The sequence below is a fragment of the Sphaeramia orbicularis genome, chromosome 12 (assembly GCF_902148855.1).
Source record: "Sphaeramia orbicularis chromosome 12, fSphaOr1.1, whole genome shotgun sequence".
NCBI classification, from domain to species: domain Eukaryota; kingdom Metazoa; phylum Chordata; class Actinopteri; order Kurtiformes; family Apogonidae; genus Sphaeramia; species Sphaeramia orbicularis.
The window spans coordinates 2,310,182-2,334,395 of NC_043968.1; the positions used below are offsets into that span (position 1 = coordinate 2,310,182).

Consider the following 24,214-nt stretch of genomic DNA (forward strand, 5'->3'; position numbering starts at 1 on the left):
AACTTCTGTGGGTTCATCACTGATCCCATCACAGATTTGAGGTGGGAGCAGTGCCTTTCACTGTGGGCCACTCACAAAAACAACATGCTGACTTCTGTTGTCTTTCGTAGTTTTACCCAAAAATCAAAATCGAAAATCGAGTTTTTAGGGAAAAACAAAAAATTGTGATTTTATTTTTTGCCAAAATCGTGCAGCCCAACTAGAAAAGCAGACGGCGCAGACCTCCACCAAGGCAGATCAGTGCCCCAACCACCAAAATGTAATCATTTGTTCCTTGTGCCAGTATCAACATTTCCTGAAATTTACATCCAAATCCGTCCATAACTTTTTGAGTTATCTTGCACACAGACGGACAAACAAACAAACAGACGGACAAACCAACACTGACAAAAACATAACCTCCTTGGCAGAGCTACTAACTATCCTTTAACAATAAAATGTGAATAACCTTTCACTAACAGATACTGTAAAGTTATTTTATTCACTTTCCTTTCAGTAGGCAGATCCCCTCCCCTTTTTTATTTATTTATCTATTTTTTGTGTGTGTACTTGTGAGTGCAGGTACAGTGTTCTTGATCTGACATCACATATACTGGATACTATATATGACTTTTTTATATTGTCAGTGTTCTAATTTCAATAAAAAGTTACAAAAAAAAGTGAATAACCTGAACAAATATGAACCTGAAATGTCTAAAGTAAATTCAGTGTAATTGTACCAATATTCAGCCTGTTATTAAATATTCTGTGTGTTTTTAGATTCACTGTGATCTGTACATTGTGTTAATAACAGGCTGAGACATAATATTGTTGAAATTATTCTTACTTTAGTTCCAAACTAGAAAATTTTAACAATATTCTGCCTGTTATCACATGTTTGTACCACTGTGTGTAATACACATGTACAAATGATAACTGGAGGAATAATATTGTTAAAATTGCATTTATTTTTCTTATGAAACTTCATTTTTTTCAGGTTATTCACATTTTTTTGTGAAAGGATAGTTTGTTAAATGAAAAATTTACATCATTTAATTTTTTTTATTGCACTAAAACAGAAAAGAACCTGGAGTTGGTCTTATTTCTAGGTGTGATTATTTTACTGGTCTGATCCACTTCAGATCCTGTTGGGCTGAATGTGGTCCCTGCATTAGAACTTTGAGTCCAGAATGACCCGTTCACCCACAGCACCCACACACACACACACACACACACACACACACACACACACACACACACACACACACACAGTCCACCTTTACTTCACCCTTTGTGTGTTCCATGTGCACATGAAGAAGTTCAGTCTCACCTGTTCTTGCTTTGGTGCAGCTTTCACAGTTTCAGGGTTAAAGTGTAAACACTGGAACTGAAAACGCATCACTCCATTCTTTGTCGGTCGTCGTTTGACAGAAAAGAGCAGCGTTGTTTTACTGAACCTGTTCACCTTTATTAGGCTCCGTTCACACTGCAGGGAAATGTGGTCCCAGTCGGACTTTTAGGTCCACATGTGACCTGGATCTGATCTGTTAAAGACAGTCTGAACAGCACTAATCTGACCCAGACCACTTTCATATGTGGTCCTAAATCTGACCCGGACCACTTTCATATGTGGTCCTAAATCTGACCCGGACCACTTTCATATGTGGTCCTAAATCTGACCCGGACCACTTTCATATGTGGTCCTAAATCTGACCCAGACCACTATCATATGTGGTCCTAAATCTGACCCAGACCACTTTTATATGCGGTCCTAAATCCGATCCGGACCACTTTCATTTGCAGCCCTAAATCTGACCCAGACCACTTTCATTTGCAGCCCTAAATCTGACCCAGACCACTTTCATATGTGGTCCTAAATCTGACCCAGACCACTTTTATATGCGGTCCTAAATCTGACCCATGTGGTCCTAAATCTGACTCAGACCACTTTTATATGCAGTCCTAAATCTGAGCCAGGCCACTTTCAGATGTGGTCCTAAATCTGATACGGACCACTTTCATATGCAGTCCTAAATCTGACCCAGACCACTTTCATATGCGGTCCTAAATCCGACCCTGACCACTTTCATATGTGGTCCTAAATCCGACCCAGACCACTTCCATATGTGGTCCTAAATCCGACCCAGACCACTTTCATATGTGGTCCTAAATCCGATTCGTAGCCGATATTTTCCAATGCCACTTCAGCCTGAACGGCCAGATCGCATTTATCCGACCTTTACGTCATTGAAATGCGACAAAAATCCCAATTCTGTGTCCCAGGAGTGTTAGTTCCATAAACACAATGCGTATCTGCGTGGTCTCATATTCCATCAGGACCTCTTTAGTGCATGTGGGTCACTTCAGGACCTCTTTAGTGCATGTGGGTCACTTCAGGACCTCTTTTGTGCATGTGGGTCACTTCAGGACTTCTTTAGTGCATGTGGGTCACTTCAGGACCTTTTTAGTGCATGTGGGTCACTTCAGGACCTCTTTTGTGCATGTGGGTCACTTCAGGACTTCTTTAGTGCATGTGGGTCACTTCAGGACCTCTTTAGTGCATGTGGGTCACTTCAGGATCACATTTAGTTCAGACTCAAAACTGACAGAAGTCGCATTTAATGTGGAATATAAATGAGTGCACAAAAAAAAAAAAAAATCCTATTTCCCCCAAAAATGTGAAGTGTTCACTCAGACCTGCAGTGGACGGAGCCTCAGTGTTATTGTTCTGTTCATCAGGTTCCAAAGCTCAGAAGTGAAGAACCACCAGGACTAAAGTAATCACTGACACCTCATTTGTTCTTGATTCACCTCATTTAGTGACTGTTTTTCATGTGTTTTACTTATACATGTGTTTTCATGTGTCTGATCTGACTATTTTACAGGGGTGTAAGAAAATATCAGTTCCACAATATATCGTGATATTCCACTTCATGATACTGTATCAATACTAAAAAGTCCTGTATCGATAGTTTTAGTATTTATTCAAATGCAGACATGGCAGAGTCAATTCTGTTCTCTGTTTTTCTTTTTTGTTTATAATGCTCTTTTATTTCTATATTCACATGGGTATTTTGCTCTGTTGTTTGTATACGATAAAAGTACTATTGTGATATTACAGGTCATACATGTAGCTTTTTGAAACTGATAATGCAGTTTTGTTGAATAATGGTTATTTCAAGCATCCTAAAAGCACTTTTTTCTGTCTGAAAGAGGCAAATGTTAGTTTTTTCTATTGGGAATGTGCAAAAATAATGTTCTGATGTTGGATGATTCGGGGACTGAACACTATGTATTCTTTTCACAAAAGAATACGAACATTTAAGCAGGACCTTAAACTAATGTCTGTAAAACATTATTTATTTGTGTGATTTTTGTTCTGGTAAAGCTACATGTTAAAACTTTATTTATCCAAATGCTGCACTTTAAGTTTTTCCAGGAAATAATCTTTTAAAAAAAGAAACAAAACAAAAAATATCACTTTGTTAACAGCATTGTGATATATTGCAATATATCGTATCGTGATCCTAGTATTTGTATCGTGTCGTCAAATTCTTGCTAATCCACAGTCCTACTATTTTATCCTATTTCTTGCCTTACCGCTGGGACCTGAGTGCACATTTCAGTCTTTCATGGACTACACTGAACTGTATCAGGTCAAATAAAAAAGTTTTCCCTTCTTTTTTTCTCCATCATTGTTTAAATAGGACTGGACCAGTCATGTGACCAGTCATGTGACTGAATTCCCATTCTCTCCCATCACTACCCAGGTGATTCTTTCACTCATTATGTTTTGTTGATTAGAAATACTGAAAAATAAACTTCGGGACTGAACTGCAGAGAATTTTTTAAGGAAATAAATGTACATGTGCATTGTTAGGCTCTTTTTTTTCTCTTTCTTCTTCTTTCTATTTATGTGTATACACATAAATGTATTTATGCATCCCCTTTTTTTTGTTTTGGTTTTTGTCCCGTTTCCTGAAAATGTGTTTGGCTAAGTGTACAGGCTAGTTAATATCATTTATATTATCCATTTTTTACATACTTATTTTATTTACTTACACTACCCTTTTTTTCCCCTTCTTTTTCTCCTTCTTTCCTCCTTTTAATGATCATTATTAATACCCTTTTTATTTCTTCTTAAAAGAAAAGAGAACAGTGTACTTTGTATGTTTGATGTCATGTATAATATCTTGTAAGACTGTTCTGAATAAACATTTGAATAAAAAAAAAAAAACAACTTTAAGGAAATATTGACATTTATAAACTATTTGGACAAAAGTATTGGGACACATCATGTCTACAGCTGTCAGATGTCCTGTTCATGAGGATTTGAGATAAAAACATCAATATTTCCTTAAAGTTTAATGGTAGATTTTTCTTCCTCAGTGAGATGTGAAGAAGGTAGATGGTTTGATGTGGTAGAAAATTATTATTTACAGTCAGAGCAGGAAAATATTTTAGAGATTTAGAGGAAGGACATTTAAAATGATAGGCATGGATCGAAAGAAAAAAGACAAAAACAAAGAGAAATTCAGTCAAAACCATCTCTGAAGCAAAGATAACAATTTAAACCAAATTAACCAATGCAGTGATATTTATCCCATAACATAAAACTATATTATAACATTAATCATTATTGTTTTGTATCCCAGACCCCTGTTAGAAAACAAACACCTGAACTCAACGTGTCCACATACTTTTGTCCACATGTGTGAAATCAGTTGTATTTCCACGTTTTTTTCCCACATGGTTCATCTAATTCTTGCCGTCTTACCTGCCCTGCGGAACGCCGTCATGGCCTCCATCACGGCGGCTCGCAGGTCGAATGCTTTGGCCTGAGCTCCGTGCCACATCATGGCGTATTCGCCCGAGACGTTGTAGACGGCCAGTGGATGGGAGGGAAACTGGACAGAGACGCCGACAGTCATCAGAACCCAAACTAAAGCAGAACATCCACCACCAGGTCCACCAGGGTGCTTATCGTTGGTCATTTAGTTGTTTACTGATAGTTATTATAAGTAGTGCGTTGACCCATGTGGAACCACAGATTCTAGATCACAGGTGGCAAACATGTGGCCCGGGGACCAAATCCGGCCCGCCCTAAGGTCCAATCTGGCCCCTAGGATGAATTTGTGAAATGCAAAAATTACACTGAAGATGTTAACAATCAACAGTGAAAAATCTTGTTACATACACATATAAACCAGTTAGATCTCAAATGGGTCAGACCAGAAAAATACTGTCATAATAACCTAGAAATAATGACAACTGCAGATTTTATCTCTGTTTTAGTGTAAAAAAAAAAAAAAAAAAGTAAAATTACATGAAAACGTTTATATTAACAAGCTATCCTTCAACAAAAATGTGAATAACCCGAAGAAATATGAACAATGTGAAATGTCTTGAGAAAAGTAAATGCAATTTTATCAATATTATGTGTATTTGTAAATGTAATGTAAGTTTTAATGCACATGTGTCAATGATAAACTGCTAAACTGAGGCAGAATATTGTTAAAACTGCACTTATTTTTCTGAAGACATTTCAAGTTGTTCACATTATTCAGATTTTTAAGGAAACGATGTAGATGTAAACATTATCATAATGTAAGTTTACTTTTTTCACTGGTATTATTTTACTGGTCCGGCCCACTTCAGATCATATTGGGGTGAATGTGGAGCTGAACTAAAATGAGTTTGACAGCCCTGGTCTAGATCATGGGTCGGCCACCTTTGCAATCTAAAGAGCCATTTTAGGACAGAAACAGAAAAACAAAACTGTCTGGAGCCAAAGGATGCCCATATATCTTTCCTCAAAGTGGTAACTGTTTAAGAAGCTCTTTAGGATTAGTTTGTACAGAACATGTGGAGAAGAAATGAAAGTTTGAGTGCATTTACAGAACCACAAAGAAATTACAGAACTAAAGAAAACTGTGATATTTGTCACTATTTTCATTCAAAATCAACTGGTATGTGAAGACTTTCTTTGCAATGAAGAATACAGATGAATATTGACCCTTTTTTCTTAAAAAAAAGAGAGAGAGGGAACAGTGGACTTTGTATAAATGATGTCCTGTCTAATATGTTTGGAGACTGTTTTGAATAAAAATAATAATGGATCAGATTTATGTAGCGTTTTTCTATGAACGCATACTCAAAGCGCACACAGTGGATCCATTATTCATTCACTCTCACACCCTCCCTCTGGTGGTGCTAAACTACATCTGTATCCACAGCTGTCCTGGGGCAGACTGACAGAAGAGTGGCTGCCAATCTGCGCCTACGGCCCCTCCCACCACCACCGAACATTCACACACATTCATGCACCAGTGTGAGCGGCACTGGAGGCAAGGAGGGTGAAGTGTCTTGCCCAAGGACACAACAGCACATGGACAGAGCGGGATTCGAACCGCCAACCCTTCGGTCATTGGACGACCCGCTCTACCAACTGAGCCATGGCCACCCCCAAAAATTTGAATAATAATAAAAAAAAAAAAAAAAAAAAATACAGACAAATACCTTCAGTGTCTTAAAATTAAAAAGTAATCTACTTTTACTACCACTATTTAAAAAAAAAAAAAAAAAAAACGATTCAGAGTATAGTCTACATTTTTACAACTGCATAACGTCATAATCACTTCATGGTTGCGACAATTATAATAAAATGTGTAAAAACAAAAAAAAAAAATTATTTCCTTTTGCTTTTTGACATAGCCACACTGAGCCACTGGAAAAGGACCCACGAACCATATGTGACCCCCCTGCCACAGGTGGCCTACCCCTGTTCTAGATCCTCTGACCCAGTTCAGTCCTTTCCTTTCGTTACTTTCTTGGTAAATTCCACTGGTATTTTCAGTTGAACAACCTCTCAGCTGACATGTCTGTTTCTGCACAGGAAATTTAACACCATGGTAACGTGGCCCAATTGTTTATCTGTTGCTAGGTAACCCACTTCAATGATGAGTCTATGATTCTGGACATAGCATCGTGGTTAGTCATCGTATTCCAACATTACTAATATCCAGTGATGGGCTGCTGACATGTGAAGCTCCGGTGCATGTGCCGTAGCTCATAAAGCAGATGTATTGAAGCACAGTGCTGAGGCGTGGTTTGGTCATGTGACTTGTGATGTTCAACACACTTGAGTGACGCATGAAGCAGCTGAGTGCTTCGAATCACCTGATTGGTTTGTCTGCATTTGTGGAGCACATCTCATGAATGTAGCAGCAACATTTAAATGTCCCATACCACAACAAGTGAAGGTCTGTTTAGGGTTACATACAGATATTCCAAATCAGGATCATGGTTTTCACTAATTCTTGTCATTATTACTAGTACTATTATTATTGTGTCCACTACAAACATACAGTCATCTAATGTAGTCAGACAGGAATGTGCATTGACAGTCAAATCCAAAACAATCCATGAACCACTGGGATGTGTTGTGCATTAAATTAAACAGGTCTGCTGCAGAACGGAAAGAAGTTTGACCCTTCGACATGTCTCGGTTGCACTTCATTTTAATGACCACTAGATGTCCTCCTCCAGCACTGTGTCATTGGAGCCTCAAGCAATGAACCAGGTTTCATAAAAGTGTCGAAGCTCCAACAAAGCCTCGATCTGCCATCACTACTAACATCTCCCAAAATATTGGTTCTATCAACCTGTCGTTTTCACCAGTCTGTTCACTGAACAAACATACACAAGTCTGACAAACTGCAGCAGTCAGCTCTGTACAGATTTAGTGTGATGCCCCAGACACACACAGTCCACTTCCCTTTTATAATATAGATAATTATTATTACTTATATATCTAATCTAATCTTAATGCAGGTCTTCGTAAAGACAGAATTTAATTCCTATTTTGTGGCCATACTGGAAAAAATGTGTGACTCCTAGAATTTAGGAACATTTATTTCTTGACTCCAGCTCCTTGACTCCCACTGTTCTGGGATCAGTTCTCACTGGGGGAGGCAAAGTCAACAAGAACTGGTTCCTAATTTCAAAATAAATTTTTAGTTTGGAACAGGTGGAACTGAGTCGACTAACGTTACTTTCTTTGCAGGTTGGACACATTTAAACACAATCAGTTTAACTTAAGACCTTCCATATCAAATTACAAACCTTTTAAAGGCTTTTTAAAGGTATTAAATGCAGATGTGTAAACTCCAGACTCTTTCAGAGCCTGCAGGAGCCCTGCTTACACACCTTGTCTTTGACTTCCCTGACCACGTCCAGGTAGGGCAGACCGGGTTTCACCATCAGCATGTCGGCTCCTTCCCTCACATCTCGCTCCTGAACAACACGACAACAGTCAGAACGTGTGAACGCATCAACAGGAAACCGCACACACACCCAAAGAATAACAAACGCCATCTGACCACGGCGCGAACGGCGAGGCCTCGGGCTCCGGGAGGAAGTTGGTAACAGCGCCGGTCCCCGAACGCCGGTTTGGACAGAGCCGCATCTCTGCAGGAAAACCACCAAAAAAAAAAAAAAAAAGGGTTCAGATTGAACACTTTACAGAAGAGACGAGGCACAAACAGAGGCTCATTCTCTGTTTTATCTAGTATTTATTATGTAGACTTATGTGTATTTATTATATAGTATTATGTGTATTTATTACATAGTATATGTATTTATTATATAGTATTGTGTATTTATTATGCAGTATTATACGTATTTATTATGTAGTATTAAGTGTATTTATTATGTAGAATTATGCGTATTATATAGTATATGTATTTATTATATAGTATTATGTGTATTTATTATATTGTATTATGTGTATTTATTATGTAGTACTATGCATATTTTTTATGTAGTATTATGTATATCTATTATATAGCATTATATGTATTTATTATGTAGTGTTATATGCATTTATTATATAGTATTATATTTATTTATTATGCAGTATTATGTATATTTATTTATTATATAGTATTATGTATATTTATTATACAGAATTATGTATATTTATTATATAGTATTATGAGTATTTATTAAATAGTGTATGTATTTATTATAGAGTATTATGTATATTTATTATGCAGTATTATGAATATTCATTATATAGTATTATGTGTCATTTATTATATAGTATTATATGTATTATTATATAGTACTGTGTATTTATTATGCAGTATTATGTATATTCATTAGATAGTATCATGCGTGTTTATTATATAGTATTATGTGTAATTATTATACAGTATTGTGTATTTATTATACAATATGTATTTACTATGCAGTGTTATGTATCCTTATTATATAGTATAATGTTTATTATACAGTATTATGTGTATTTATTATATAGTATTATGTAGATTTCTTATGTAGTATTGTGTGTATTTATTATACAGTATTATGTGTATTTATTATACAATATGTATTTATTATGCAGTGTTATGTATCCTTATTATATAGTATTATGTACATTTCTTATGTAGTATTGTGTGTATTTATTATGCAGTATAATGTATATTTATTACATAGGTTTTCATCTCAGTTCTGTCAGGTGTGTCAAACCTACTGACCTGAACGGTCCGTAATAACAGGAGGCGAACTTAGCGCTGTAGCTCAGAACTGAAACCTGAAGAACACAGAAGAACAGCACAGATGGTTTGGACTGCATTTCTGTCAACACTGACTTTATTTTCATCCATGACTATGATTTTAAATGTCCTACAATGTTCTAAATTTCTAAAATATTTTCATGCTCTGACTGTTAATAATAATTTACAGTCTGAGATTTTTCGTCCTTAGTGAAGTGTGAATAGGAGCTGTCCATTTACTGCTCCAGTGTTGTACCTTGTTCCCTAAACCATTGGATATGAGCGCTTGTTTAATGGCTCGGACTCTTCCATCCATCATATCTGACGGAGCGATGATGTGGCAGCCTGAAGAAACAGTAGAAAGCATATATTCAACTCATATTTCAGGTAAATGTAAGGGCTGAAAATGGAGTGAAATATAAACCCATATAAATAATTAACAAAATGGACAAAATAATCAACAAAAGAACAAAATAATCTACAAATTGAACAAAAATTCAAAAATAAATAAAATGGACAAAATAATCACCAAAAAACAAAAATAATCCATAAATTGAACAAAAATTCACAAAATAACAAAAAAATTAACTAAATAGTCAACAAAAGAACAAAATGATCTATGAATTGAACAAAAATTCACAAAATAACGAACAAAACAGACAAAATAATCAACAAAAGAACAAAATCTATAAATTGAAAAAAATTTCACAAAATAAACAAAATGGACAAAATCATCAACAAAAGGAAAAACTAGAAGCACTCGGAGAGCGCAGACCTCTGCCAAGGCTGATCAGTGGCCCCCCCCGTGGGCCCCCCCACCCCCGATCACCACCAAAATTTAATCATTTCTTCCTTATCCCATTTCCAACAAACCCTGAAAATTTCATCCAAATCTGTCCATAACTTTTTGACTTATGTTGCACACTAACGGACAGACAAACAGACAAACCCTGGCAAAAACATAACCTCCTTGGTGGAGGTAATAAAAATTCTAAATTGAACAAAAATTCCCAAAATAACGAACAAAATAGACAAGATAATCAACAAAAGAACAAAATAATCTATAAATTGAACAAAAAGTCACAAAATAACAAAACGGACAAAATAATCAACGTAAGAAAAACATAATTCATAAATTCAACAAAAATTCACAAAGTAACGAACAAAATGGACAAAAAAATCAACAAATGAACAAAATAATCCATAAATTGAACAAAAATTCTCAAAAGGACAAAATAATCATAAACTGAACAAAAATGACAAACAAAATGTGCATCTTCTTGTCATGGGGTCACAGGTCATATATTATAATCAGATTACTGCTGTTATTTGATCAAACTGATCAGATTATACAGTTTACATTCACACTAATACTCTGATACTGATCAGAGTATTAGTGTGAATGTAAACATTATTCCAATTCTCTGTTTAATAACAGTTACTGGATGTCTGTGGTGGTGTAAATGCAGTCCATAGTGTTTTTGTTGGTAAAACCCTGCAGACAGAACCCAGACTGACCGGCCTGAGCGTAGGCCAGCGCCACCTCGGCCAGTCGCAGACAGCTGGAGTCATTGTTCAGGGTCCCATCGTCGTTCAGGATCCCTGAACAGAAAACAGTGAACGTCAGCAGAGTTCAGACTCTGAGTGTTAACGGTTCAGAGTCTGACGGAGGGAAACTGACCACAGTGTCCGTGAGACGTGTACGGACACAGACAGACGTCGCACGCCACCAGCAGATCCGGGAACGTAGAGCGGATCTTCTTCACCGCCAGGACCGCCGGAGTATCGTCTGAGTCGGCGCAGGAACCCCGGTCATCCTGACGGAAAGCACACACGGGTCATTATGGGTCATTAGTAAAATTAAACGACATGAAAACAGCAGAAGAATGAGGAACTGGAACCTGAACGTCACATCCACCATATGGACAAAAGTATGTGGACACGTTGAGCTCAGGTGTTTGTTTTCTAACAGGGGTCTGGGATACAAAATAATAATGACTAATGTCAGAATATAGTTTTATATTATGGGAAAAATATCACTGCATTGGTTAGTTTGGGTTAAATTGTTATCTTTGTTTCCAAAATGACTCAGAGACGGTTGGACTTCATTTCTCTCTACATTTTGTTTGGTTTTTTTTTTTTATCCATGACGATGATTTTAAATGTTCTTCCTCTAAATTCCTAAAATATTTTTCCTGCTCTGACTGTAAATAATAATTTTCTACCACATCTAACCATCTACTTTCATCACATCTGACTGAGGAAGAGAAATCTAACATTAAATTTTAAGGAAATATTGATGTTTTTATCTCAAATCCTCATGAACAGGACATTTACAGCTGTAGACATGATGTGTCCCAATACTTTTGTCCATATAGTTTAGAAACATCAACATGGTTTTATGGTAAATATTCCAGTAATAACTGAAATGTCTGAAATGTTCTACTTTATAGTAAGTTTGTGTCGTCTTTTATACAGTTTTTATCTTCAATTTTAGCCTTTAAATCTATATATAATAATGATTTGAAATTTATGGCAATAGTGAATGACATAAATATTTATAAAGATACATTTAGGGTATTTTGCCTTTATTTGATGATGAAGCCTTGGCCTATGAGGGACGTGAACCTCCACAATTGATTAAATTTTATGGAAGTATTGATGTTTTTATGTCAAATCCTCATGAACAGGACATTTACAGCTGTAGCCACGATGTGTCCCAATACTTTTGTCCACATAGTGTATAAACATCAGCATGGTTTTATGGTAAATATTCCAGCACTAACTGAAATTTTTTGAAATGTTCTGCTTCATAGTGAGTTTGTGTCGTCTTTTATACAGTTTTTGTCTCGTTTTGTCTTCAATTTTAGCCTTTAAACCTATTTATAAGAATGATTTGAAATTTATGGCGACAGTGAATGACTTGAACATTTATAAAGATATATTTTGTGTATTTTGCCTTTGTTTGATGATGAAGCCTTGACCTATGACGGATGTGAACCACCACAATTGATTAAACTTTATGGAAATATTGATGTTTTTATCTCAAATCCTCATGAACAGGACATTTACAGCTGTAGACATGATGTGTCCCAATACTTTTGTCCATATAGTTTATAAACGTCAACATGGTTTTATGGTGAATATTCCAGTAATAACTGAAATTTTTTTTTAAATGTTCTGCTTTTTACTGAGTTTGTGTCATCTTTTATACAGTTTTTGTCTTCAATTTTAGCCTTTAAACCTAAATAAAATAATGATTTCAAATTTATGGTGATAGTGAATGACATGAATATTTATAAAGATATATTTTGTGTATTTTTCCTCTATTTGATGATGAAGCCTTGACTTATGAGGGATGTGAACCACCACAATTGATTAAACTTTACGGAAGTATTGATGTTTTTATCTCAGATCCTCATGAACAGGACATTTACAGCTGTAGACATGATGTGTCCCAATACTTTTGTCAATATAGTTTATAAACATCAGCATGGTTTTATGGTAAATATTCCAGTACTAGCTGAAATTTCTGAAATGTTCTGCTTTATAGTGAGTTTGTGTCATCTTTTACACAGTTTTTGTCTTGTTTTGTCTTCAACTGTGGCCTTTAAACATATATATAATAAGGATTTGAAATTCATGGCATTAGCTAATGAATGACATGAATATTTATAAAGATATATTTTGTGTATTTTGCCTTTATTTGATGATGAAGCCTTGACCTATGAGGGATGTGAACCACCACAAGTGATTAAACTTTAAGGAAATATTGATGTTTTTATCTCAGCTCCTCATGAACAGGACATTTACAGCTGTAGACATGATGTGTCCACATACTTTTGTCCGTATAGTTTATTTACATCATGTTCAACAGTTTCCATTAAATGTTCTGATTCTAACAGTAGGGGGTACATGCTGCTGCCTCTGTTTAACTCTGTACCTTCTCAATCTTGGTGGGGACTCCAAATATCAGCACACATTTCAACCCATTGGCCACCAGCGGCGTGAGCATCTCCTCCAGTTTGTTCACCCCATGTCTACGAATAAAAGACGACATGTCAGTAAAATACCAAACACACAGGAGGGACTCTTAAAGGGGAGGACTGATCAGTGTGTGTGGTTTATATGACTGAGCTCCTGTTCTAACGGACTGTCCTCTTATCTGGGTCCAGGTCTGGGGTTTGTGTCTCGGTCCACCCTGACTGGTTTTATCTGAGGACTACGCCCTCGGCAGACCCCCACCGTCCGCCATGAGTCACATTTAACAGGAAACACCTTTACGTGGTATTTACTCTCTAGAGCACAGGTGTCAAACATGCGGCCCGGGGGCCAAAACCGGCCCGCTAAAGGGTCCGATCTGGCCCCCGGGATGAATTTGTGAAATGCAGAAATTACACTGAAGATATTAACACTCAAGGATGTTCAAATAATTTTAGGTTAATTCAACCTAAAGTGGCTCAGAGCAGTAAAATACTATCCTACTTCCTATTGTACAATAGACCTTCTGTGTCCCATAGATGTTCCATCACAGGAGGGCGTTTGTACGGATCTTCCTCAGCCTTCACAGGCCCGGTCGCCACTAAACTCACCAAATGAATAGAAACATGACCTGACGATCTACTAGGCACAATTTTATGTCCGTATTCAAATGTTGTGAGGCATGCTGGGAGATTTTAGCCTCTCTCTACGTGGAATTTTTCATGAGTCAGAATCAGATCCAGATCCAAATAAGTTCACTAACTTTTGTTGACATCATCATAAAGAAGCTGTATACCAAGTTTCGGAATTGTAGTTTCAGAGAAGACGACGATAGAAAGTTTTGTAATGGACGACAGATGACAGATGAAAGACGACAGACGACGACAGATGCCACCACATGATGACAATACCTAAAACTGAGCTCCAGAGGAATGTCGTTTCTCACGTTTATTAAGGCTGAAAACAAGCAGTGAAATAATCCAACAATATCTAAAAACGTCCCAGACAGTATACAACACCGACCACACACTGAGCTTTCCTTGGTATAACTTATATATAATGCTGCGTTTCCACTACGTGAAACCAGCTCGACTCGGCCTGACTCAGCTCCTCAGCTCCTACTCCTGGAGACCGTTTCCATTACAGGATACTACTGACTTTCCAGTACCTGGTTGTCATAGCAATGCGGCGCGTTACTTCCTTGTCGTCTGCTCAGAGAGTCGCTGATAAACTCACTCGTTGCGTGTTGTCTCATCAAGCTCATGCTGAATTTTTACGTCTGAACCTCCTCGACAAACCATGGTGTAGTTTTCATGTGGATTCACCTTCCGCTATATTTACTGTCAACTTCCACATCTGTTTTTTGTAAAACAGCAGGTCACAGAGACGACTCTGACCAATCAGTGGTCTGCAGTGTTTACACAGTGTCACCTTTTACTATCTGGTCCTCAGTCTTAGAACCTCAGTGGAGGTGATACCAAAAAACTAGTACCGGGTACCAGATTCCAGGTCTTTTTTCGTAATGGAAACACAAAAAAGCCGAGTTGAGTCGAGCTGGTACCACGTAGTGGAAACGTGGCATAAGTTAGGTGTGGAATTGGGCTGGGTTTTTTTTCGGGGATGGAACGGATTAATGGTATTTCGATTAATTTCAACGGGGAAAACTGATTTGACAGACAAGTAAATTGAGTTCTAAGTTCAACCATGGATAGGGCTGTGTATTGGCAAGAATCTGGCAATACGATACAAACCACAATACTAGGATCACGATACGATATATCACGATATATCACAATACTGTTAAAAAAGCAATTTTTTTTACTGGTTTTGTTTCTTTTTTAAAAGATTATTTCCTGGAAGAATGGAATTACACCAGAAATCTGCACAAATACTAAACACATTTGTATTTGATCAGAACTGGATCTAATGTTTTATCACAAAATGTTCCTGTGTTCAAACTGAAATTCTGTTTTACAGACATTATAGATGAAGATCCTGCTCAAATGTTCATATTCTATTAGTTCAGAACAAACATCAGAACAGTATTTTAGTTCAATCCTAACAAAGGAACTAACATTATTTAAGAAAACAGTGTTAAATAATAATAAATAAAATTTAAACAAAAAACAAAAACAAAACAAAAATGAACCTCCACAATATCTGCATTTGAATAAACACCTAAAAATATCGATACAGTACTTTTTAACATTGAAACAGTATCATGAAATGAAATATCGCGATATATTGCAGAACCGATGTTTTCTTACACCCCTACTTGACCACAGGACAAATTAAACTCATAAGTCAAGGTACCAGTGTACAGTATTATATCATGATAAAGTCAGTTAGGCTTTTATGACCCAGGCCTACCGATGGTCTGATTACACTGGTCTACAATGTTTTAGAAAAGATTTGCTTCAGAGATTAAATGTGCTAAATGTTACATATTTTAATAAGATTAATTGGAAAATAAATGACTAAAGTGCCGGTTTGCTGATGTTTTCAAGGTATATGATTAAGTGTTATTACACATATATATTGGTTTATGTACATTTATATAATAGTTTTCTAAATCTTCCACTAAATAGAACCTGTAAAGTGAATGTATTCTAATGTGCAGACAGTGTTTTGAAGTAGATCTTGTAGCTCTGACACAAATATTCCTTTTGAGTCAAACCCATTTTCTTGAATTTCACATTTTGACCCAAGGCTGTATCTTGGAAAGTTCAGCCAACCAGCATTTTTGACTTGACTTTTCTTTATCAGTGACTCTCATGTGGTAAAATGTCATTACTTTTATTCTGGAAGCATTTTCCTTGTAGACCAGTGTTAGTGTGTGTTGTGTTGTTGTGTGTGTTGTGTTGTTGTGTTGACCTGGCCTGTCCTGGCAGACTGTGGATGGGCTCCACTGCATCTGCGTCGTCTCTGTCCAACACAACGACAAAAACAGAGGAGGTTAGACGACTGTAAAACTAACGCGGTCATCTCAGAGCGGCTCTCTGTTGTATTTACGTGATGAAGATCGGGTAGATGAGGTTGTCGGGTCTTAAATCTGTGGCGCAGGTCTGCCACTGGCGCAGCGTCGGGTGGAAGTATCCACTGTGGAGGATCGACTCGGCCGGCGTCTGCATTTTAACTCTGAGAGGAAAATAAAACAGAAACAAGTCCAAGTCATTTTAGTTCAGGTTCCACTTCCACCCCAGTGTGATCTAATGTGGACCAGACCAGTTAAATAACAACATAATAAGATTTAAATAATGACAACTCCAAACTTTGCCCTAGGGTTAGAATAAAAAAGGTGAAATTACACAATGAAAATGTTTACATCTACAAAAAATGTCAGTTTGTTCATGTTATTCACATTTTTTAAAGAAACACTGAAGAAAAGTGAAATTTTACCAACATTATGTCTGTTTATTCCCTTTGGACATCAGACAGGACGACTCAATTTCTGTTTTTAAATCCTCTCATAAAACATATTTTTTCTTTTTGGCTTTTATTGTTTTAACGTATAATTACTTTTATTGTTTTTATTCATTCTTTTATGTGTTTTATTTGTTCTTATGTCTGTGTGCAGCGCTTTGGCCAACTGTGTAGTTTTTAAAGTGCTTTATAAATAAAGTTAAGTTGACTTGATTATTAATACAACTTACAATGGATCTAAAAAATACACAAAACACTGAGTAATAGGGCTGTGTACTGGCAAGAATCTGGCAATACAATACAAATCACAATACTAGGATCACGATACGATATATGGCAATATATCACGATACTGTTAACAAGACGATATTTTTTAAAAGATTATTTCCTGGAAAAACCTAAAGTGCAGCATTTGAATAAGTAACGTTTTAACATGCGGCTTTACCGGTCCAAAAAAACACACAAATAAATGAATAAATAATGTTTTGCAGACATTACAGTTTAAGATCCTGTTTAAATGTTCATATTCTAGAATGCATAGTGTTCAGTCCCTGAATCATCCAACATCAGAACATTATTTTTGTACATTCCCAATAAAAATAAAATAATATTTGCCTCTTTCAGACAGTTAAAAGGGCTTTTAGGATGCTTGAAATAACCGTTATCAGTTTAAAAAATACATGTATGACCTGCAGTATCACAATACTACTTTAGTAATATGCAAACAACAGAGTAAAATACCCATGTGAATATAGAAATAAAAGAGCATGATAAACAAAAAAGATAAACAAAAATGAATCTCCGCCATGTCTGCATTTAAATAAATACTTAAAAATATCAATACAGTCCTTTTGAAAATCGATACAGTATCATGAAGTGAAATATTGCGATATATTGCGGTACTGATATTTTCTTACACCCCTGCAGAGTAACAGGTGAAATAGTGTTAAAACTACACGTGTCTCTCTTTAGACATTTCAGGTTGTTCATATTTGTTCAGATTATTCACATTTTCCGTGAAAGGATACTTTGTAAATGTAAACATTGTCCTGTAACTTTCCTTTTTTTTCACTAAAACAAAGAGAAATTTGTAGGCTTCATTATTTATAGGTTATTATGAAAGTATTTTACTGATCTGACCCACTTGAGATCTGAACTAAAATGATTTGAACATCCTTGATTGTTAATATTTTCAATGTAATTTTTGCATTTTATAAATTCCTCCCACAGCCTGGATTGGACCCTCTGGGGGGCCGGTTTTGGCCCATGGGCCGTCTGTTCGACACCCCTGGTTTACACAGTTGTGTGACTGGACTGAAGCTCAGGCAGCGTTAACACTGACCAGGCATGCGTGGTGGCGTTTCTCCAAACAAGAGCGAAATAATATCACAACTTCATTTATTCACAGAGTGAAATGGAGGGATTAGTTCTTTTAGTTTTGTCACTTGGTGGAAAATATGTGTGACCTTTACTTCGACTGTGTTGTGTTTTATTTACATACTAACCTTGAATCATATAAATGCATTTGAGTGGATGATAATTTAACAGAATTATGTGTTACTTTGGGCAGAAGGAGCTTCATCTAGATCATTTATTTATGTTTGATATTCATTAGGATTCAGATGAATATGTTGTTTTAACCTCAGCTTTTTTTTCCATTTCTACATATAAGTGACTGACTTTAAAAGAGAGACCCCTTTTAGTTTTTCTCACTTCAGTTGGCGCTCCTATCTAATTAATTATATTAATAAAAGCAGTATTCAGATCCTTCAGTAAAAGTACAAATACAACACTGCGAAACTATTCCATCACAAATTCACTTCTGTGCATTAAAAGTGGACTATCTGACAGTTACTTTGAACATTTACGGATCAGTAAAATATCAGAAAAAAGCACAAAATATGTGTTCAGACGTAAGCGATGTATTTGTACAGTCTCCAAACAAAAATAATTCGAGGAGCTGAACAAAATGATTTACCTGTTATGAAAGAAGCAGACGATTGATTTTGTTTGTTAGTTGTTAAGGCTGTTAGGACACAGAACGTCTAGTTGATGATTAATTGTCTTAAAATAATTGCAATTAATGATATTTCTGAGAATAACCCTAACAACAGTCTACAGGTCTGAACACTGGAACAGAAATTTTTTTATTTTTTTTATTTTTAGGCTTTGTAAAAAAAAAATAAATAATAAAATGCACATAACTAATATGACTACCTATGTCTACAGGTCTGAACACTGGGACAGAAAATTAAAAATGTATTTTTTTTTTTTTTTTCTTTTTTGTTTCTTCTTAGGCTTTAAAATGCACATAACTAATATGACAGAACTACCTTTAATATATAAAACACTACAGGCAAATATAACTGCTATGTTTTGTTTCTTTTAAGGCTTTGTATATAAAACTGCACATAGTAAAATGACACATGTACCTTTAATAAATAAAACACTTCAGACAAATATAACTGTTATGTTTGCTTTATCCAGATGATTGATTTTGTGTGTTAGTTGTTAAGGCTGTTAGGACAAACAACATCTAACTGATGATTAACTGTCATAAAATAATTGCAATTAATGATATTTCTGAGAATAACAACAGTCTACAGGTCTGAACACTGGAACAGAAAATTAAAAGTGAGATTTTTTTGGTTTATTTTTAGGCTTTAAAATGCACATAACTAATATAACAGAACTGCCTTTCATAAAGAAAACACTACAGACAAATATAACTGCTATGTTTACTTTATCCAGATGATTGTGAGAACAGGCGGTTATTCTGGTATTTTAATTTAATCAGGCGTACAAATTGCCAATAATCAATCTCTGAACTGTTTCTTGTCATTTTATATTTGCTTTTGGACCTTTTTTTTCCACTTTCCAGTTAAACTCATTAATATGAATGTGAAAGTTGCAGCTGCTGTCGTACGGACTTCTTCGTGTGTGACATGAACTGCAGTAGTTTCTTACAGTTCAGACCACATTCACAGCTGCTTCACACTCTGTTAGTTGTGCACATGTTTAGTTTAATGGTTTTTCTGCCTCTTCTTCTTCCTGCTCTCCTCCTGCACACACACACACACACACACACACACACACACACACACACACACACACACACACTGGACTCCAACAGCTGACAACAGAATAAACTGCTTCTGTACCGGATAAACCACGGTGTGCGACAAATATCGGTACTATTCTGTATGTTTACCACTAAAAGCTGAGTATAAATGCAGAATTAAAGACAGCACTCTGACCTGGAGGATGACAGTCCGACCTCCGCACACTCCAGCCCGGTCTGACTGCTCTCTGCGGCCGTTGTCTGTTTGTTGCACCGCCCCCTGCGGAGGGGAGGGCGAACTGCAGCCAGCCTGTGTACAGTGGCCCCGCAGGGTCAAAACACATCATTAACGAAACGATTTTAACCCTTTGAATCATGAATTATGAGAAAAAAGAATCTTGATGAACCCTTTCATGTACAGTGGTCCCTCCAGTGGACAGCTGTTCTCCAGTATATTCATTTGGCTGTTTTAGTTCCATATCAGCCGACGCAGTGGGGTCAAGTCACACACCTACTGACTTTAAATAAAAAAATTAGACTTGAGATAATGATTTAAACTTTTTAGAGTTCAATAGCAGAACATCTTAAGTTTCTAAATCCATTAAAATTTTTGCCAAAAAAAGATTTTCAAGAAAGTTACAGAACTTTTTATATGAACTAAATTCAGTCCCTCGGAAAGTTCCCTAAGAATGAATAATAACAGAACGTATCACCAGAGGTGGGTAGTAACGCATTACATTGACTCTTTTTTTTTACTTTTTACATAAATTGTACTTTTAAGAGTACTTTTAATATGACATACTTTTTACTATTACTCGAGTATATTTATGAAGAAGAAACGCTACTTCTACTCCATTACAATGGTGCACATTCCACTTGTTACTTTTATTTTTGGTCATTTGTTAATGGACGAACCATTTGTTTTGTTTTGTTAGAAAGATTTCCACCAAAAACTCACATGACTCACGTGAGTTAAAGAAATTTGACAGAAGGGGAAGATATGTTAAGATAAAGATATCTAGGCTAACTCGTAAAAGTAAATAGAAAAACATGCACAGTATCTGCCTCCATAAGAACAGACTAGAAATATTAAAGTGATGGAACCAACAATGATTATTGTGAGGTATATTTGTAACTAGCTGTAATGTTCCCATATATACTTTATATATTTTATTTTAACAATTCATTTGTTAATTGTTGAATTTAAAAGAACAATAAATATGATGTTACTCAGGAACTACTCAGTACTTGAGTAATTTTTTCATTAAGTTCTTTTTTACTTTTACTCAAGTAATTATTTGGATGACTACTTTTTACTTGTACTAGAGTAATATTTTTCTAAAGTAACAGTACTTTTACTTGAGTCTAATTTTTGGCTAATCTACCCACCTCTGCTTCTCACTGCTATAATTTGAAATCTCAATCATATATTCCTATTTTCAATATAGTCTTATGACCTTTTATACATCCTTTTATCATTATAAAAATCATTTTGTCTGAAAAATTGTTGTGAATTGCTTTTTTAAGCATTTTAATAACAGATGGTGCTGGTTATGTAGGGAATTTCACTTTTCTCAAAAAAACATGTTTTTTTTTTAAATCACTAATTAATCAAATGAGCTAAACCAATGGAAATTTCTGAAAGTAAGCATTCAACCCTCTGCTTAAGCATGGCTTCATTGGAATTTAAGATTATTTTGTCACTAATCCAAAAAAAAATATTTATTTTTTTCCTCTACATAACCAAAAATGGGTCTTGACATGAAATAGCTGCTTGTGAAGAATTTTTTTCTTTCACTTTCTATAGATTTAACTTTTAAATCAATAATTATGATATTCTGTCGTCTTCCTATGGATTTGGTATACATGAATATTACATTCTCTGGAAAATATTTCCTCTTAATTGAGATTAAAGGGTACACTTCTGCATCATCTTAAATACTGCAATTCATACCATAAGTGTAACTTTGCTGTTTTCGATAAAGCTGATCTGCAGTGGCAGGTTTTGTTTGGTTTTTTTTTTGTTTCATATTTTTATTGAAGTGTATACAAGAGAAACAAAGGTACTTACATATACTGTACCAGGGCACACTGATGTCAACATTAACCATGTTTGTATACACCATTAGGTTTAGAGTTGCATATTTTTAAGAACAAATAACAATGAAACCCCACAAACAATGCTATAAAAAGAATATTAAGACATAGTTTGTATGAAATAATTAAAACTGGTGACATAAACATAAGAAAAAAAAAAAAAAAAAGAAAAAAAAAAAAAAAAAAAAATATATATATATATATATATATATATATATATATATATACATATATATATATATATATATATATATATATATAATTAAATTTAAAAAAAAAAAAAAAAAAAAAAAGGGGGGGGTTACATTGTCTCAAAAAAAAAAAAAAAAGTCCATGAACGGTTGCCATTTATTGTAGAATTTCTTCAAGTTTCCCTGTTTTGAATATCTAACTTTCTCTACTTTTAAAAAGGACATAACCTCACTAATCCATTGTGTGCAGTGACATGTTTGAGTGTAAATCAAGTGCTAGTTGTTACTAGACTGTAAGTAACAGTTTTCATAAAACAAAAAACTTTTTTTTCCCTTTATTTCTATGAAGTGAATTGTAATGGCAAGTTTACATATATTCAATATTACATATAAGTTTGGTTGAACTCTGGATTATATGAGACTGGGTTTTATTCCTGTTCGACAAATGACTTTTGCATTCTGTGTTTGGTCTAGGCCACAGGGACGTGTGTGTTGGAAACAGCTTTCTCACAGGAGTTTCCCACAGAAGTTCCCTCTTCCAGACATTCCATTCTAAAACAGGAGATATTGTGACACAGAGAGCATGATTTTTTTTTATTAGTTTTCATATAAGAGACAATGACGACTGTAATTTCTTGTCCACTCATGCATCGTACCTTGGAGCTCCAATTAAAATTATACTGAAAAGACACTGATCGTATGAATTGACCATTTCTTATTTTGAGGATGAATGAGTAGAGTAATTTTTTTCCATAACATGAATAACAACTAGTGTTAGAGTATGTAAAAATGTGAGAAAACATCAGATTAGCTGCATTAAAAATGTTTTTATTGCATAGTTTTCACAGAGTTTATCACTTTCTGATATTGCATGTTAAATACATGTTTCTTTGCTTCAAAAATTAAACACATGCTGTTCAGTGGAGTAGACATTTTTGGAAATCCCTAAAAATTAGGTTCATTAAAAAAATTCAGTCACATTGTTTTTTTCATGTCTAAAGAGGAATAAAAACACCCAGGAAAAAAAATCTTGACTAAAGGCTGTTTTAAGGCTGGGTTATTCTTGCTGCACAAACGTGACGTGTGGAAAATAAACGCAGGGAGTCGGCACGAGAGTCACGTGGTGCTTTTTTTTTTTTTTTTTTTTTCCAACTTTATTAATCAAAATCTGGTTATACATTCAATCAATTTCATAGAAAAGACTTATTTTTTCCAGACTGAGCAACAATATCAAACTTAAGTGAACAATATTAGTAAAGAACATCATAAAATAAAATAAAATAAAGTCAGAGGTCTAATCAGGAATCAATACATTCAAATTTTCATAAACAATCAAGGCTCGTTTGGTTTTCACATGTCTCAGTGTCTTTTTGAAGTTTGTTATTTCATTCTTGTAAATTAAGAACAGTGTGTGTGTGTGTGTGTGTGTGTGTGGGGGGGGGGGGGGGGGGTGTCTTCACAAATCTACACTTGTGTATAAATTGTTTGGTCATAATAACCAAAGTGTTACACATAATTTCTCTTTTTCTGTTTCCATTATAACTCCAAAATTAATGTCTTTGTATTCCAGTTTGGGTGTTTGAGTGTCCTTCTCAGATGTCCAGTCTTGAAATGTTGTCCAAAATGTCCTGGTGTATGGGCAGTCAAAAAATAAATGTTCGAAAGATTCAATTTCAAATTCACAAAAAAAACACAATTATTTTTCTCAATATTAAATCTTTGTCTCACAAAGTCATTGCAAGGATAGATATCATTTAGTGTTTTAGAATGAGTTTCTTTTGCTTTGGGGGTATGGGTAGAGTCAGGTATCTGGTTCTAATCCTGAATAAAATTTCTTTTAATACATTTTTCCATTTTAATGGGAAGGGGAAAAGATTACATGTGAGGGCACCACGCATGAATTTGTTTGTACATTTTTCTCCCAT

The 24,214-nt window shown here is 35.3% G+C and overlaps 1 protein-coding gene across 1 annotated transcript in view; it reads right to left on the bottom strand.

Annotated features, from left to right (window-relative positions):
• The window catches only part of alad (aminolevulinate dehydratase), a 21,041-nt gene extending 783 nt beyond the window's left edge, over positions 1–20,258 (bottom strand). The window contains exons 1-11 of the mRNA XM_030150367.1: positions 20,198–20,258; positions 16,530–16,655; positions 16,392–16,442; positions 13,480–13,576; positions 11,218–11,353; positions 11,055–11,138; positions 9,793–9,881; positions 9,519–9,574; positions 8,361–8,448; positions 8,188–8,274; positions 4,757–4,886 (exon numbers count right to left, since the gene is read on the bottom strand). Coding sequence (XP_030006227.1) covers positions 4,757–4,886; positions 8,188–8,274; positions 8,361–8,448; positions 9,519–9,574; positions 9,793–9,881; positions 11,055–11,138; positions 11,218–11,353; positions 13,480–13,576; positions 16,392–16,442; positions 16,530–16,648 — 937 coding nt within the window. The 5' untranslated portion in view covers positions 16,649–16,655; positions 20,198–20,258. The remainder of the gene's footprint in view (positions 1–4,756; positions 4,887–8,187; positions 8,275–8,360; positions 8,449–9,518; positions 9,575–9,792; positions 9,882–11,054; positions 11,139–11,217; positions 11,354–13,479; positions 13,577–16,391; positions 16,443–16,529; positions 16,656–20,197) is intronic.
• Positions 20,259–24,214: the final 3,956 nt, after the last annotated feature.